The 17,457-nt window shown below is 34.7% G+C and overlaps 2 protein-coding genes across 3 annotated transcripts in view; one reads left to right on the plus strand and one right to left on the minus strand.

The window, feature by feature from the left end:
* Positions 1-10,445, plus strand: part of dpysl3 (dihydropyrimidinase like 3) — a 50,545-nt gene extending 40,100 nt beyond the window's left edge. For both annotated transcript variants that reach the window (XM_048165826.1, XM_048165827.1), the window contains exons 12-14: positions 5,363-5,542; positions 6,874-7,030; positions 9,301-10,445. In XM_048165826.1, coding sequence (XP_048021783.1) covers positions 5,363-5,542; positions 6,874-7,030; positions 9,301-9,386 — 423 coding nt within the window. In that variant the 3' untranslated portion in view covers positions 9,387-10,445. The remainder of the gene's footprint in view (positions 1-5,362; positions 5,543-6,873; positions 7,031-9,300) is intronic.
* A 2,266-nt stretch (positions 10,446-12,711) lies between these two features.
* stk32a (serine/threonine kinase 32A) overlaps positions 12,712-17,457 on the minus strand; it is a 68,413-nt gene continuing 63,667 nt past the window's right edge. Inside the window, exons 12-13 of the mRNA XM_048166711.1 lie at positions 15,922-15,986; positions 12,712-13,914 (exon numbers count right to left, since the gene is read on the minus strand). Of these exons, the coding sequence (XP_048022668.1) occupies positions 13,803-13,914; positions 15,922-15,986 (177 nt within the window). The 3' untranslated portion in view covers positions 12,712-13,802. The remainder of the gene's footprint in view (positions 13,915-15,921; positions 15,987-17,457) is intronic.

A 17,457-nucleotide genomic window follows, 5' to 3' on the forward strand; every position in this document is an offset into this window, starting at 1 on the left:
ATAAGCTTCCATATTTATTGCTACAGGCAAATTGCAAGCTTCACTCTTAATGTTGTACATATCTAGGTTTAAGGATAGAAACTGACCACTAACCCACAGGTTTGTCCTACAGACATAAATGATATCTCAAATCATGCAGCTTTTTTTTAAAGTTTATTATTACTTTTCTAATCAATTGCATATTGCAATTTTATTAGTCAATTTACAGTCAATTTTTTTTTTTTGCATGGTTGATAATAAAACACATTTAAAAAGCCTGCAGATTTATACTGACTTATACTTACACTCTTAAAAAAAAAAAAAAGGTTTGTTATTGGCGTAGATGATTCCATAAAGAACCTTTAACATTCATAGAACCTTTACGTTCTTTATAATGTAAAAATTCTTTAGAATTTTAGAATGTTCTTCACAATTTAAAAAAAAAAAGAACTAGTCACTTAAACGGTTCTCTGGGGAACCAAAAATGCTTCTTCTATTGAATCACTGTGAAAACTCCTTTTTGGAACCTTTATTTTTAAGAGTGTAATTGGATGTTATTTAAAATTAAATGAAAATGTATTATAGTTTCAATTTGTAGTTTAAACTTTTGGAACTTAAGAGTACTTTTTTGACCCACTTAAGTAGGACTAGTGCATTAAATTTCATAACAACATTTATTGTCTTTGAAATATATTTGCATTTATATTTACACGTTTGTAATGATGAAGTTGCAATTTAGTACATTAAGAGTAGTTTAACTTTAAACATAATATCAAATAGCACATTATATAATATATTTAAAATTATAATCAAGTACTTTACATGTGCTTTATTTGTTAGTCAGCACGTCAAAATAAGATCAAATAAAAGATTATCAAAATGTACTTTAAAGTAAAACTTTTGGTCACACTTTAGATTAGGTTCCAATTCTCACTATTAACAAACTATTAACTGCGACTTTTCCCTCAATAAACTCCTAATTATTGCTTAGTAATAGTTAGTAAGGTATTTGTTAAGTTTAGGTATTGGGGATATAGAATAAGGTCATGCAGAATAAGGCATTAATATGTGCTTTATAAGTACTAATAAACAGCCAATATACTAGCAATATGCATGATAATAAGCAACTAGTTAATAGTGAGAATTGAACCCTAAAGTGTTACCAAACTTTTAATTTGACATTATTATAGTGTACTTTTAAAAAATGTGCTTCCGTGTATTCACAGTCATGAACGTGTACTCTCTTTAAAGTCATTAATATTATATCACCTGCAAGTACAATTTTTTTTTTTAAGAAATATACTTTTAAGATTTGAAGTACACTACAAGTGCACATTCAATACACTTCAGCCCACTTGTGTAACAGCTCATTTCAGCTCCTAGTGGTCAGTTCAAACACAGTGAACACACTGACACAAGTATAATATCAAAACCTGAGCAACATTATACATATTCTGTGAGGAGTGGTTAGGCTCAAACCACAAATTATACATTCATAGAATACCACTGAGATTCAAAGGAATTATCCTCGTATGCTATTTAAAAAGGATAAAATGGTGCTATATGAGGAGTTCACCTCCAAAACTGCAACTGGCTGTGTGGTTTTTCCCATGATTTTGTTTTCATGAATTTTTTTTGTCAGGCAAAATCAGTATATTAGTCTGGTATATTCTTTGTTTTTCTGTCTGCCACTGTCTCGTTCATGGTCGAATGATTGCATATACTCCATTCTGTCATCTTTATACAGAAGGTACGCCGTATAAAGATTGTTGTTTCCACCTTAGTCTTCTGTTGACTTGTTGTTGAAGTTGCAGTGTGTAAATTTTCGCACAGTGTATGTAGATAGAAATGGCTCATTCTGTGAACGGTTCATTATGTAAGGTCTTTATACACCACTTAAAGGATTAGTCCACTTTTAAATAAACTCTTCCTGATAATTTACTCATCCCCATGTCATCCAAGATGTTTATGTCTTTCTTTCTTCACTCTAAAAGAAATTAAAGTAGTTTTTGATGAAAACATTCCAGGATTACTCTCCTTATAGTGGACTTCAATGGGCACCAAACGGTTGAAGGTCAAAATTAGTTTCACTGCAGCTTCAAATTGTTCAACACGATCCCAGATGAGAAATAAGGGTCTTATCTAATGAAACCATCGCTCATTTTCTGAAAAGAAAAAATTAAAATTATATAAGTTTTAACCTTAAATGCTCATCTTGAACTAGCGCTCTTCTTCTTCTCCTCTATTAGAATTCCGGCAGTGTAGACACTGCTAAGTGTATTACTGCCCTCCACAGGTCAAAGTTTGAACTAATTGTTATATACTATTGGACTAGCATATTGCATATAAAATTAGTTCAAACTTTGACCTGTGGAGGGCAGTAATACACTTAGCAGCATCTACACTGCTGGAATTCTAATAGAGAAGAAGAAGAAGAGAGCTAGTTCAAGATGAGCATTTCTGGTTAAAACTTCAATTTTTTTCAGAAAATGAGCGCTGGTTTCACTAGATAAGACTCTTATTTCTCATCTGGGATCGTGTTGAACAATTTGAAGCTGCAGTGAAACTAATTTTGACCTTCAACTGTTTGGTGCCCATTGAAGTCCACTATAAGGAGAAAAATCCTGGAATGTTTTCCTCAAAAACTTTAATTTCTTTTCGACTTAAGAAAGAAAGACATGGACATCTTGGATGACATCTTGGTGAGTAATCTATCAGGAAAAGTTTATTTAAAAGTGGACTAATCCTTTAAAACATAGTTATGTATATTATATTGCATTCCTGTCAGTAGATCCTCCTAAATATTACACACTAGACCTTTAAATGAAACGGCACAGCTGAAAATGTTGCCATCTAGTGGAGCTACAAATTAGTGCAGTCAATTCCAGGCCCTGTAAGCCACATCTATCAAACTGTCCTGCAGAGTTTAGCTCCAAAACACCTGTCTAGAAGTGTCTAGTAATCTAAAAGACTTTGATTAGTTGGTTCAGATGTGTTAAATTAGGGTTGGAGCTAAACTCTGCAGGACAGTGGCCCTCCAGGAAGTGAATTTGACACCACTGCTGTAAGCGAACAGTCCTGTTGATGGAATTTGCAAGACAGCTGAAGCATACTTTCCTCTTTAGTGTTCATCGACGCTCATTGTAATAAATCTTAGCACCTCAGACCAAATTCTGTTGGGTCACAGTCCTGAAGTAGAATCTGCAGTGAGCCTGCACTTTCACCAAGCCATGACAGTCTCCAGACGCCATTCTTTCTTTATCCTCGTCCATTACAGTACCAACATCAGCACAAGAGCATAAAACGACTGACTGAAGAGCTACAATCAGATTTGAGATTCGGGTGAGATGGGAACTGGAATTTCCTGAGCAGACACTACACTATATATGTAGATGGTTTGAAAACCAGCAGTGCCCAAGGGGAAAGATTCAGCAGAACTCAAGTTGTTGCCAAAATGACATCACGTTTTCATTTCCTTTCAGCCTCCTCTCCAGAGACCATTACATATCCAAACAGCATTGGCTGCCATTGCTCTCAACAGTGCTGGACAAAATGGCTGATGTTTATTGATTGTTTGTTCTGTGGCTCTGTATCCTTGGTTCCCATGCTCTGTGAAGTTACCTAAAACATGACTTCATCACCTGCCCGAAAGCCTTGCGTTTGTGTTATTCTGCTATTATTGTGTAATGTCATTCTTGGCAGAAGTTGCGTGCGTGTCATTTCCTGCTTTTGCACACAAAGAATGGACGATTGCCAAACGCAAAGACCTTGGATCATGGCAGGACATCACAACATTTACAGTGTCCACTGGAGAACAAGGAATCAGAAAGTAGGGGAGTCAACTAAAAAGAAGTGATTTGTTGATTTGAGGTAACAAAAAACAAGAGGCTGAGAGTGTGAGAAAACGACAAGGAAAAAGAGATGGATGTTTTTGCCATTCCTGTATCCAGCTGTTTGGCGAAGAGGCGGAGAATGAGAAAGAGAGTGAATGAAGGACAGGAGGCCAGAGTCGTACACATGATCTTGATTAGAGTGGAATATCTCAACGTTTCTCTTTGCAGAAGCTCAAACTCAAAACGGCTGTGTGTGTCGCTGTGGACGTGCAGGAGGTGAAGTTGTAAAGCACAGCTGTGAAACTTTTTATTCATCAAATAATCCTGAAAAAAAATGTATCACAGTTTCCATAAAAGTATTAGCAAATCATCATATTAGAATGATTTCTGAAGGATCATGTGACAGTGGAGACAGGAGTAATGATGCTGAAAATTCAGATTTGATCAGAGGAATTAATTACATTTTACAATATATTCACTTAGAAAACAGTTCTTTTAAATTGTAAAAATATTTCATAATATTACTGGTTTTACTGTAGGTGCAGAATAAACTTCTTTCAAAAACAAACAATTAAAATAAAATAAAGTGTAACATCATATATATACTATGTCCTTATTATAGCAATTACAATAACTGGGTTATAATTAGGTGCAAACCCTGAACCTTCCCATAAACCTAACCTTAACCCATGTAGTTACCTTATATTACAGTACTTTCTTGTGCAAGTACACATACTGTAAGTGTAATATATGTATTATATGTAATATAAGTCTCTGGTGTCTCCAGAATGTGTGTGTGAAGTTTCAGCTCAAAATCCCCCACAGATCATTTATTATAGCTTGTCAAATTTGCCTCTATTTGGGTGTGAGCAAAAACACGCCATTTTGTGTGTGTCCCTTTAAATGCAAATGAGCTGCTGCTCCAGAAGAGGGCGGAGCTTTAACAGCTCAACAACAACAAAGCTGGAGAATCTCACGCAGCCAAAATGAGGAAAGTGTTCAGCCTTACATTGTTCAAACCGGAGTCGACACTGATGGAGAGACTCAGGAAGAACTTTTAGACGTTTCTGAATGGTTAGTGGATAAATTGATGTAGTTGCTGTGGAGTTGATTCAACTCATCCACTAGCATGTGGCGTCATGTTCATCTTTTGTGTTGAATTGACCCTCGTTTGTGAAGCAGTCCGGCGTAAAATGACGGCATGACAACAACACTCTACTACAACAACTCTTCCTCTTCTCTAAAGCAGCACAACATGGCCCCGCCCCCTTTGTTGTGTGTTCCCGGGGGCGGGGTTTATGTAAATTTTAGAATTAGTGATGTCACAAACCCGGGAATAATCTCGTTGTAGTCCCTACCAGCCATTTGTTGTAGTTCTTAAAAAGCGATTTCTGTAAAAGAAAATATCTCCTTTGCATTGAACTTTGAGCGTTGTAACTTTGCAGATGTTGTTTATGCTCAAACAGCAACATTACACACTAACTAAAGTTAAAAAAGTGAAATCATAATTTAAATGACCTTCTCAGCATGATGTCCTTGTGTTCTTCTAGGCAGCGGAGTATAACGTGTTCGAGGGCATGGAGCTGAGAGGTGCGCCCATGCTGGTCGTCTGCCAGGGGAAGATCGTTCTGGAGGACGGGAATCTGCACGCCACCTCTGGCACTGGGCGCTTTATTCCCTGCTCCCCGTTTCCTGACTTCGCTTACAAACGTGTCAAAGCCAGGAAACAGGTACATAGAAGAACACAGTCCCCGATGACCCTGGACACACATGTGACATGAGTTCATCTGTATTTACAGTGTGCAGCACTGTATTGAAATTCCATTTAATTTGAATCCCTTATTTCTTTAGTTTAGCAGTTTATCATCATTTTCTTATAGGACAGACAAACCTAGTTGTTAATGTCTTTTTATGGTTTTAAAAAAGGAACCTGTGATTCTTGGCCTGTAAAGAGTTTAAACTGTTAGTTCCACCATCATGAAAAAAGCAGACAGAAGGAAGCTGAAGGTCATGTCAAAGTGATCACATGGTTCAAATAATGCAACACTTAAAGGGATAGTTCAGCCAAAAATTACATTCTACTAACTATAAATAGTTTTGCAACTACATGTCAACTAACTATTATTGTTAGGTTAGGGTTCATTTTAGTAGAATAAGTTGACATGTAGTTGCAAAGTTACTTATAGTCAGTAGAATGTCTAAAGTGGACCATTGAAATAAAGTGTTATCAGATTTTGTCATCTTTCTCTCACCCTCATATTGTTCAAACCCACAAGACTTTGGTTTACCTTTGAAATACAATATATAAACAAGATATTTTAATGAAATTTCTGTCCATCCATTAAAAGTCCATTCAACCAAAACCTTCAAGCTTCAAAAGGTCATAAAGACGTTGTAAAAGTCAATATGAACTGAGAGGGTTAATTCAAATCTTCTGAAAAGACACTATATGATAGATTTAATTTGATCAACACACATACATATAGCTCATCAAATATGGTAAACTGATGCTCATGCTTGTTTAATGCATGAAAAACTGTTTTTTCTGTCATTATAAATTTCATAACAAATATCTTTATTTGTGTTTTAAAGATGATTAAAAGTCATATGGGAATTTTAATGCATTTTTATTTCAGGTGGACTATCGCTTTAAAGAAAACTGCCTTGCCTTGGAAATCTTGAAGATATATTTAAATCTTTGAACTCTTTGTTTTTTGTTTTTTTTTCCCCTCTTCCCAGCATTTTTTTTCCCCCGTGTCAGTTTTAAGCCAGCAAAAACTTAAATATATCTTGCTTGCATTGTAGAAATACAGTTGATAGTGCAACATGATTAACCTTCTCAACAATCTGTCAGCAAAACCTGGAACCAATTTCCAAGAGAACATGAAATTTACAATTTACGTGAACACACAGTTCCCAAAAACAGCCCGCAGGAGGATAGATGCATCTGGGGAATGTATTTGCCAACACCCAAACTTGCCTTTCTCTCTGTTTCTCTATAAACTGTGTGCTGCACAATCCTGCACAAAACTGAAGTGTTTTGTTTCTGTTTCTCTCATAGATGGCTACACTGAAGGCGGTCCCCAGGGGCATGTATGACGGGCCCGTGTCCGAATTTTCACCCATGTCGAGGGGAGGCACGCCATCTGCCTCCGCCCGTACCTCACCCACCAAAGTCCCTGTGAGGAACCTCCATCAGTCTGGATTCACGCTATCAGGTAACCCTCTTGTATTCATTCAACAGTGCAGACTTCTTATTGGCATAATTATTGAAGATTATTTGTCATGCATTTCTGGTGGATAGTGGGATTAAACAGATGCAGAACCCATGAAAAGTGTAAATATATGCAATGACGTGCTATACATTTATACACAAAAATGCAATTCATACATACAGTGACTGATATACATCTTTTCTGCGATGAACATGGTTTATTTTCCGAATTCAAATTAATTTTGATATCTTTTGAAGCATAAAGTAGAGCATGTCAAGGTGGTACAGATGCCTTGATATCATAATGATTAACTATGGAAGCTTGTTTCCGGCATGGAATAAAACAATTTAAAAGATTGTTGTGACTTTTTATCTCACAATTCTGACGTTTTTCTCACAATTGTGAGATATAAACTCGCAATTAGGAATTACAATGTCAGAATTGCAAGATATAAACCAATTGCAAAATTGTTGAGATAAAAAGTCTCAATTACCTTTTTTATTTTTTATTCGGTGGCGGAAAAAAGCAAGTTTATATCTCACAATTTTGACTTTTTTTCTCGTAATTCTGACTTTTTTCTCAGAATTGCGAGATATAAACTCACAATTTTACATTTTTTAATTTATAATGTCAGAATTGTGGGATATAAACTCGCAATTGTGAGATAAAGTCACAATTATCTTTTTGTATTTTTTGTTCAGTGATTTTTTTATTTATTTTTTTTATTTGAATTTATACCTCGCAATTCTGACTTTTTTTCTCACAATTGCAAGTTTATATCTCACAATTCCGGTTTCTTTTCTCAGAATTTCATGAGATAAACTCGCAGTTGCGTGCTATAAAGTCAGAATTGCGAGATATAAACCAATTGCGAAATTGTTGAGATAAAAATTCTCAATTACCTTTTTTATTTTTTATTCGGTGGCGGAAACAAGCAAGTTTATATCTCACAATTCTGACTTTTTTTCTCAGAATTGCGAGATATAAACTCACAATTTTACATTTTTTAATTTATAATGTCAGAATTGTGGGATATAAACTCGCAATTGTGAGAAAAAAAGTCAGAATTGTGAGAGAAAGTCACAATTATTTTTTTGTATTTTTTGTTCAGTGATTTATTATTATTTTTTTTTTAATTTGAATTTATACCTCGCAATTCTGACTTTTTTTCTCACAATTGCAAGTTTATATCTCACAATTCTGGTTTCTTTTCTCAGAATTTCATGAGATAAACTCGCAGTTGCGTGCTATAAAGTCAGAGTTGCGAAATATAAACAAAGTCCGAATTGTGAAATAAAAAATCGCAATTACCCTTTTTTGCTTTTTATTCAATGACGGAAACAAGCTCCCATAGATAACATTGATTTTTTTTTTTTAATTTTTTAAAAGAAACAGTTTAAATAGTTTTTCTTTGACATGATGTAATAGCTAGCTATACTGACCACAGAAATTATTGTGGATTTTATCCATTTTTCTTCTTCTTCTTCTTCTTCTTTTTACTACATAACGGAAAATATTATGCATAGTTTAAAAAGACATTACAATAAACTTTGAGGTCTTTTTAAAGTTCTCTTTAATTTTAGTAAGAACACTAAATAAATGTTGACTAACAAAATGTTTTTACTTTTATCTAAAGTAAAATTTCTACTTTTATATTATAGCTAATTTAGCTTTTGTTTGTAAAACCCAATAAATGATTATATTGTCCTACATTTGACAAACATCTCGTCTTATGTCATAAAGGAAATATATTGATTAATTATGGTATGGTCAGAATTTGAGATTTGAATCAAACCATGAATGTTACTATTTGAATAATACGGTATTTAAAATTTGTATTTTTTGTGTAAAGGAGGTACACCGAAACCGTGTATTTCCTGCTCATAATCTTTTATATTTTTAAGCATATCAATTCCAAATTTAATGTATGGCACATAAAAAGAAAAGTCCGTTGTCCAAGCATTGCTCACACAGAAGTCACTTTCAAACCAAATCAAACCAGTCAGCTGTTGGTCGACATTATTTCTGCCCTCAGATTTCTATTGAAATGACTAGATTTCGCCCGTGATCTCACCTTTATTGTGATCAGTGTTCAAATAGTATACTGCTTTAGGATTAACAATAAATAGCTATCACTAGTTACTTTGCACACACTTTCAGAATCTGCCTCTAAAAAATCTCAGCGAATGATCAGCTGTTAACCTTTTCCTGACCCGAGCCTATGTAAAGAACCGTGACCTCATGTAACCCTCTCTCTGTCTGTCTCGTCATAGGTCCTGAAGAAGCCCCCATCAGACCAGCTGGAAGACGTGTCGTTGTGCCCCCTGGTGGCCGCTCCAATATCACCTCCCTTAGTTAAATATAAAGAGCATGTAAGAGGGACCACCAGGATAAATTCAACCATGTAGAAGTAAGGTGATTAGTCAGGAAATGAAACAAAAGAAACGTAAAACACTGAACTCATGCCTTACCCTTCATGATTTACTCCTGCTGAGTGACAGAAGATCAGTAGTCCACCTCTGAGGAAAGCAAAGCCCGACCAAATGTTAGGGCATTTAGTGTAGCGTTTTGTTCGTTTAGATGTGTTTAGATAAACTGAACTTTAGAAAACATTAGAATTACCGTGAAACCGACTTTGTTTGAATGGTCTGCGATGTTTAGAAAAGGAAGCAGTTAACTCTCTAGAACCGGCGTTTGCGTTCAGTAGAGGAAGGACTACTGCCGTGCATTTCATAGGGCTTTATCTGTACTCCCTCATAAGCTTTATTTGCGTATATCAGCTAGTTAACGTTACTTTGTAAATGAAGTTGAAGTGTTGAGTTCGTATCGCGAGCATTTTGTTTTTTTAAAGTATAATAAAGTCGAATGAATGTTAAGGAAAAACATGCAATGATATACTGGTGTAGAATATTACATTTGCATTTGCTTAAACACACCGATTCACATACTGTACCGCTTTCATTATCCGTTACCCGTCATACGAAGGAATAGTTGAACTTCAATCGGACACATTGAATCTCAGTAAAGGAAAATAAAGGTTAAATCGATCGAATCGTTTTTTTTTTGCATTTCAGTTTTGTTGAATATTCAGTCGACTTTGCAGCTCAAACGTCAATTATTGAAGGATGACTAACAGGTGCTACAATGTCTTTTCTTAAATCACAGGAAATATTGGAATACGTTTTTGAAATCGAAATCTTTCATGTCACTTTGGAAGAGGTTTACTATGAGTTACATGTCCCAAATAACAATGGCATAAAGTGATTCGCTGAATGATGTGGAAAAGGTTGTTTATTATTTTTTATTTTTTAGGTTTGATTGTATTTCCCCCCCTTTTTTAACAGCTGGGTCAAAGTGATGGAGAAATGAAAGTGTGATGTGCAAAATTTGTTCCTCAATAAACAGAAGTTACAACTGACTGCCTGTATATGATTTATCACATATCGATCACCTCACAGTTCAAGAAAATCAAAACTAGTCTAAAACATACACACAGACATAAAACATTTCTAAAGCCCTGGGTATACTTCATTTTTTACGCATACGTGCACAGTCAAACGCACGGCCTTTTAAAGTACACTTCATTTGACTCGCACACGTACGCCGGCGTTCGACGCATGCACGGTTTTGATCAATCTCTCGCCATCTTTGTGCTCTTTCATGCTAGAGTTGTACAAATGAGAGTACTTTCTAACCTCTCATCTATCTAGGCCTCCATTTTCGCTGTAGCTTGCATGCGTTCCGTTGTAGTGACAAATTGGGTCCCCCCTGAAATCTGGTCTGCTTTTGGACCCCAAGCGATCCCATTGGTTCAGATTGCTTTTAATAGGTACTCTCTTTACAATTCCTACAAAATCATGTTATGATAAATACTGTTTCAACTATGTTATAATGGCCATTTATGTCTGTATTAACTAGCATAGCATACAGATAAGCGATTAGCCTGATAGCTTAGTTTGCACTTACCCTACATATATTCTCAATCATCTTTTATGTAATTGTGTTAAATTAAGTGTTAAATGTCCAAATATTTAAGTCATAAATAAAACAAATGATTGATGTTCAATTATTCACTTAATATGCGTATTATTAGGCTATTTATTAATTAACAGTTAATCAAGTGTTCAACTGGTTTTATTATGCACTATTGTGTGTTTGCTCGCATTATATAGTAAGCTATGCGTATTTTAAATGAATGACATTCGTATATGGGTCATTGATGAATAAGGTTTTTAAAAGTGTGAAAAATCCTAATGGAAATATAATTAATTTTATTAAGTGTTAACAAAGAGATCATGTGGTTTTCATAATCAATTAACACTGCTTTTGTAATTTTTTTAACAAGATGGACGAAATTTGTCACCAAAAAAGTCATTCGGTTTAACCAAAATTTCAGTTTTACCGAATGACACTTTTGGTTATACCGAATGACGGTATTTTCAAACAATGCTAACAGGCTGATATCTAGATAGCTAACAAAAGGACTATCAAACATTTTATATTTAGTACAAGTTCATGTTTTATAGCGGTTGCACCGAATGACCTGATGTTTCGGGACATGCGTATGAACAAGTGAAAACATGAATTTTTCAAATAGTTAAGAGACAGTTAGTTACTTTGCTTCACGACCATGTGGTCTGAATGATGTCACATCCTGTCACAAGATACTGACCACATGACTTGATCCAAAATGGTCCCTTTATATCGGTTACTCCAAATGACATCAATGAAATTCATTTTTCCGGACATTCTTTCTCATAACAAAGCAACGGCTTCTGATGTTATTATGATGTTATAAATTCATGTCAGAATAAAAAATATATATTTATTACATTTTAAGATATTTTAATCACAAATGAAATGGCTGTATTGGCCTTTGGACGGTTAAACTGAATGACCTTTTGACACTTCAAACACTTTTAAAATGCCTTTATATGTAGCAAAATATAATTAAAACCTTTTGGATTCAATAAAAGAGATCTAGTTGCACTACCTTACATACTTTGAACGTCATAACTTTGTTTGTTTTTTACTATTAAGGCCTTTGGACAAAAAAATGACCCGTCACGTCACTGACCCATATTCTTGGAATAATAATAAACTGACAGTTTGGGGAGACCCGATTTTGAAGGAGGACCCAATTTGTAATGAAACCGGTCTGCTCTGTTTATGCAGTTTTTCTTTGACTACCTTGTGAATTGACGCCCCCAGGGCATGGCTGCCACCTTGTGGACAATCTAATTACTGCCAAAAAAAATAAATGCGCATGCGCGACCTGCCGGTTACAAAAATCCAGACCCCCGCGTACGCGTAAAAAGTCAAGTATACTTTGGGCTTAACACTACGGTTATCATGTGAGGAAATGAAATCAAGTTTTGTTATTAACAATTACATGGGCAATATGACAATCCCCAATGACACTGTACAGTAGAGATTAGCTGGATGCCCGCATGATGGGTGTTTTATACAGTCCACTGGACAGAAATAGCTTTCTAACTTCAGACCAAGGGTAAAATAGCTGATATATGCTGTGACAATATCATTTGATTAAATTGTTCTCACTGGATTTATTAAGTGGTAAGAAATAAACGGTTCTGTTCTATTTGCTATAAAGTTCTCAAGTGTAGTTAGCAGTGCATTCCAAACTGAAGGGCTGTTTTGCAAATCTGTACATGAACTCAGTCCACAGTGTCCAAATTTTAATTTATATAATCAGTGGGAAAAGCATAAGACATCAATGTAAACAATAAAACCCTCTAAATTAGATTATAATAATAACAAAAACAAGAAACAAACAGATCTTTTTAAAATTAAACTTTTTGTTTAAATTTAAACTCGTTGTTGTTCAACATTAGGGTAGTTTGTCTGATATATTTAATATTCACCTGGCCACTAGATGGCGATTTTGGTTCATCATGAGCAACATGAAGATATTTTGTAAATTTCCAATGAATTTTAAAAAGGACCTGCACTGTAAAAAAAAACCTTCAATGAAAATGTGCTGTATTTCTGTTATAAATCTAAAACTTGTTTTATAAATGAGCCTGAAACAACCTTGAGTGAATAGGCTATGCAAACCTTAGTCAGACTTGTCAGATGATGCTATTAAATTGTTTTATTACCATTTTATCTTTTCAAGTGTGGTCAATATCTTATTCAGCAGCACAATGGGATCCAGCAATGAATCTCCAAAAACGCTTAAGATCCAGAAAGGCCAAAAAATTCTCAGTGGCATAAATGACAGTATTTTGCAGCTCTGCAAGACCGACGTTTACATGGATTGAATTCATCACATACGCATAATGAGGTGAAATAAATATCTTTCGCATTCTGTTCTCTGCATTTGTACGTTACCTAGAGCAGCTTTGTAAATCATGGCGAATGGCTCGAGTCTGATCACTCACTGAATCAGACAGCAGAAATCTTTATGTGCCTCCAAACGCATTAGGGAAGTCCATTAAACTAGTAAGGCACACATTTCACGGCCAGGTGCAGAGAACATCATCATTCAGTTATTTTTTTTTTTAAATTGTTTTTTGTAGTATTCAGTTGTTTATGTCAGTAAGTCAACTGTAAACCACCGTACGCCGTCAGTTTTTGAATTAATGCAGAGCATGAGAGTCACACTAGCTTGATGAATCCATCCGGAAAGTGTGATATTCCAGTCCCCGAAGTATGGATTTTCTCATGCATTTTCTGGGGTTTTTCGGTGGAAACTGCAGTGGGGCGTCTGGAGTGAAATCAGAAAGCTATGGCGTGTCCTTCCGGCCAGATGTTAACTTGATAAACAGTGCTGAACGTTGTTGTTCTGTCCATCTTGAATGGCTTTGTTAGTCTCTTCTGCATTGAGGTTGTTGGTCTCAGCATCTGCTTTGGTTTTCCGCAACCTCCAAAACAAAGAAAGGATAACAAATCCGTGACTGGATGAAGTTTCACACAGTGTTAAATCTGAAAATGTGCAGTTGTTACTATAAGGCTTAAAAGTTATTAAAAGCCATTAAAGTGAACTAAAACTAAAACCATGAAAAAAATGTTGTTAGTTGAAATTAAATAAACATTAACTGGGAAAAATAAAAAAAATAAAAACATATATATATATATATAAGTGTGCTGATATACAGCCATATGGCACGGCTACAAGTGTGATATTGCTTTTATACAACAGTTAAACTGCACAAGTGCGTAAACAACAAAGTTTCTTGTGCAGAACTACTTCCTTCCACCACAGATTCAATCTCAAGTTGATAGTTTAACAGTTGAGCCCAAGCCTCCGTTACTAATTCTACAACGTCACGTTAGAGCTAGTAACAAAGGAACGCTGAGTCGCTTCATTGAAGCTCACTGTATTATGTAGAGTATTATGGTATTATATGAGAGAGAGATCGACTAAATGAGTGTATAGCATTCATTCTTCAGGTTGATGTCTATTATATTATACCCATTATAAAAAAAAAAAAATCTTTGTCTTTATCCTTTTAAAAGTTAAGGGGATTTCCCATGTCAGCGCTCAAACAACTTCCTTGTTTACAACCAGTTGCGCCATCTAATGGCATAATAATATAATTTTTAACCGAAGTCCATATCACAATCACTAACTGGACCATTTCTCAATATGAAATACAGCATATTATTTATATAAAATAATATTTATTGAACAATAATTGTTAAATTAGCAACAATAGCTTTTATAAAGACAATAGGAAATAAACAAGCAAACAATTCAGTCATACATACAAAAGCAGCACCTGGAGCTCAAATCAAATTGTAAAATAGGTGATATGTTTATATATTTGAGGTCTAAATAACTATATTCTCACCAAAAAACTCTTAAAACTACATTCCGTGACACAACAACAGTAGTATTTGTAAAAAAATATGGTGGATTTGCTTGACTGACATGACAGTCGCCGCAAGAGGAGTGATACAAACGTGAAACGGTTCCAGTGCTGATACTGGGGGAATTAAGAACAAGAATGAACTGTTGTATAAAAAACAATAACTAATAAAAATAAGAATGCAAATGACTAAAACCCAATAATCTTCAACTAACTTGGGTCGAGTTTAATCCAGTAAATAGATAGAGAATCAAGAATAGATCTTGGCTAGATGATTTTTACATGTATATACTGCCATTACAATGTAATAATAATAAAAAATCATTATAAAAAAATCATATTTCTCGTCTTTACTGATAATTGCAACTTATGGGATTTAAGATAACATTGTGCAAAGCCTCATTTGGCCTACACTGTAAAAAGTAATACGCTCTATTCATTAAAATTGTGGTAACAGATTACAAGCAATATTATCAATTAAATTCAACATATAAGAATTGAGTTAGAATTAATCAAATTAATTCTTTAAAAGTCAACCATTTAAAATGTTTAAAATTAGCAAACACCATTACAAAAAAACACAAACTGACATAAAAAGCAAAAAGTCAAACTGCTCAACTAAAAGAAACACTGATCACCATAATGATGACCAAACATTTTCAATAAAATCAACTTCAACATCTAAACCTCTGTTAATTCTTGTGTTTCTCTTTCATTCAGTGATTCTGCTTGTTATTATCAGGTGTCTTCAACATTGGCAATAAAAAATAAAGAGTTCTTTATTCATCTTTGACGTCTGAGGTCTGACAAAATTTAGATATAGCATATTACTTTTTACAGTGTAGGGTGTTTCAAAACTCTTGCATTCATAACAAGTACTGCTCAGTTAAAACTTTCATTTTGTAATTTTACTAAAGCACATTCTCAACATAATGAAGATAATACATATACAGGGACTGATGGATGAAACTGAATATACTATTGTTAAAATGTAAAAAAAACAAAAAAAACAAAACAAAACAAGTGACACACCCCTTCTGATTTACAAAGTTTTCTTACTTTTCCCTGTTGAAGACGATGAAATCTCTTTGGACAGTCTCTAAGCGCTGTTGGATTTGCCCATTCTGTACAATCAAAAGAAAAGAATGAGTTAATGTTTCACATTAAATACTACAAAGTGAATGAATTTGGAAATAAGCAGGGCCGTAACCATCATAGACAATGAGGGTAACAAGACCCCCTGAATAATCGGATATGGCCAAATTGTCCCCCAATATTTGATATTCTTGATTCTGCTCTGCTGCACTTCATTACGCACCGCTCTGTTTGATGTTGGGATGACAAAATGTTTAACAAGAACATTTTTTAGGCTGGTCTTCCTCAGCAGTCTAACAGTGCTCATCGATGTCAAAATGAATGAGATGTCCAATCAGATCAATGAAGCTTACTCTTCACAGAAACTGAGCACAAATTCCAACGCGATGCATTGTTTTTTGTGTATCAAATTTCACAATTTCAAATTAAAATAGCCTATATCATTTACATAACTGATGTGATGTAATTCATAATTGAATGTGAGAGACAAGAAACTTTAAGAGAGGGACATAGTCATTCTAGAGAGCTTTGGATTGGACAAATAATTTAATAAGCCTCTAAATGACAGATGATGTGATCAACATTTACAGGCTGTTTTTCTTTTTTCTTGAGAAAAAAAAAACTGCAGTATTTTTGCTAAAGGTTAAAGTTTGTCATTTTTAAAGAGTACCTCAAATCTATCAGACATAGACTAAATGCCACTAAAGTGTGGGGTCTTTCTCACAGTCTACTATTTTGTGTTGTTTGGTCAGGTCAGTGCAGTCATCTCAGTAGCATTAAGTCCAGACAATGAGTTTGCCCTACTGCACTGAGCTGTCGCTGACTACAGGTGCTAAAACAGCAGGGTGTCAGGAAGACTACACAGAACAGCAGAAAGAGAATTCACACTGACAACACTTGTGACAATGTGATGATAAAGCAACCAAAAGTCATGCATTTCACTTTCGCTTTTGTCAGGAGGTACAGCCATGTGAAATGGCATATATTTCATGAAAAGGTTTGATTACAAAGACCTCTATTCAAAAGTACACAAGAATTCAGAATTTTCAATGGATTTTATTGGACTTTTTCACATTCTCAAATAATGAATGAACAATTTTAGCTCTGCCATTCCTCTCTGTCCTCCAAACTGCACTTATACTTTACCCTATACACTGTAAAAAATATGATCAATAAGTCATGACAACGTGTTTTTCCATCACTTTAACTCATCAAAATAATTTAACTTCACTTTTTTAAGTTATACAAGAGTCAACTAGGCAAGGTTTTAAAAAAGGAGATAAAATGACTCGTACAACCAAAATTTAAAGGCACAGTATGTAAGTTTTGCCACTAGAGGTTGCTTATTCAAAACAATAACAAAAGCATAGTTTGATGACAGCTTGAATTAGCATGGAATCATGGTAGTTGTCGTCTTCATCTCCACAGCTGATGGAAAGCAATCCGACGGATGGATGAAATACTGAACTAAAGTTTTGTTAACATTACTGTGGTATGAAT

Source organism: Megalobrama amblycephala, linkage group LG18, assembly GCF_018812025.1.
Source record: "Megalobrama amblycephala isolate DHTTF-2021 linkage group LG18, ASM1881202v1, whole genome shotgun sequence".
NCBI classification, from domain to species: Eukaryota; Metazoa; Chordata; class Actinopteri; order Cypriniformes; family Xenocyprididae; genus Megalobrama; species Megalobrama amblycephala.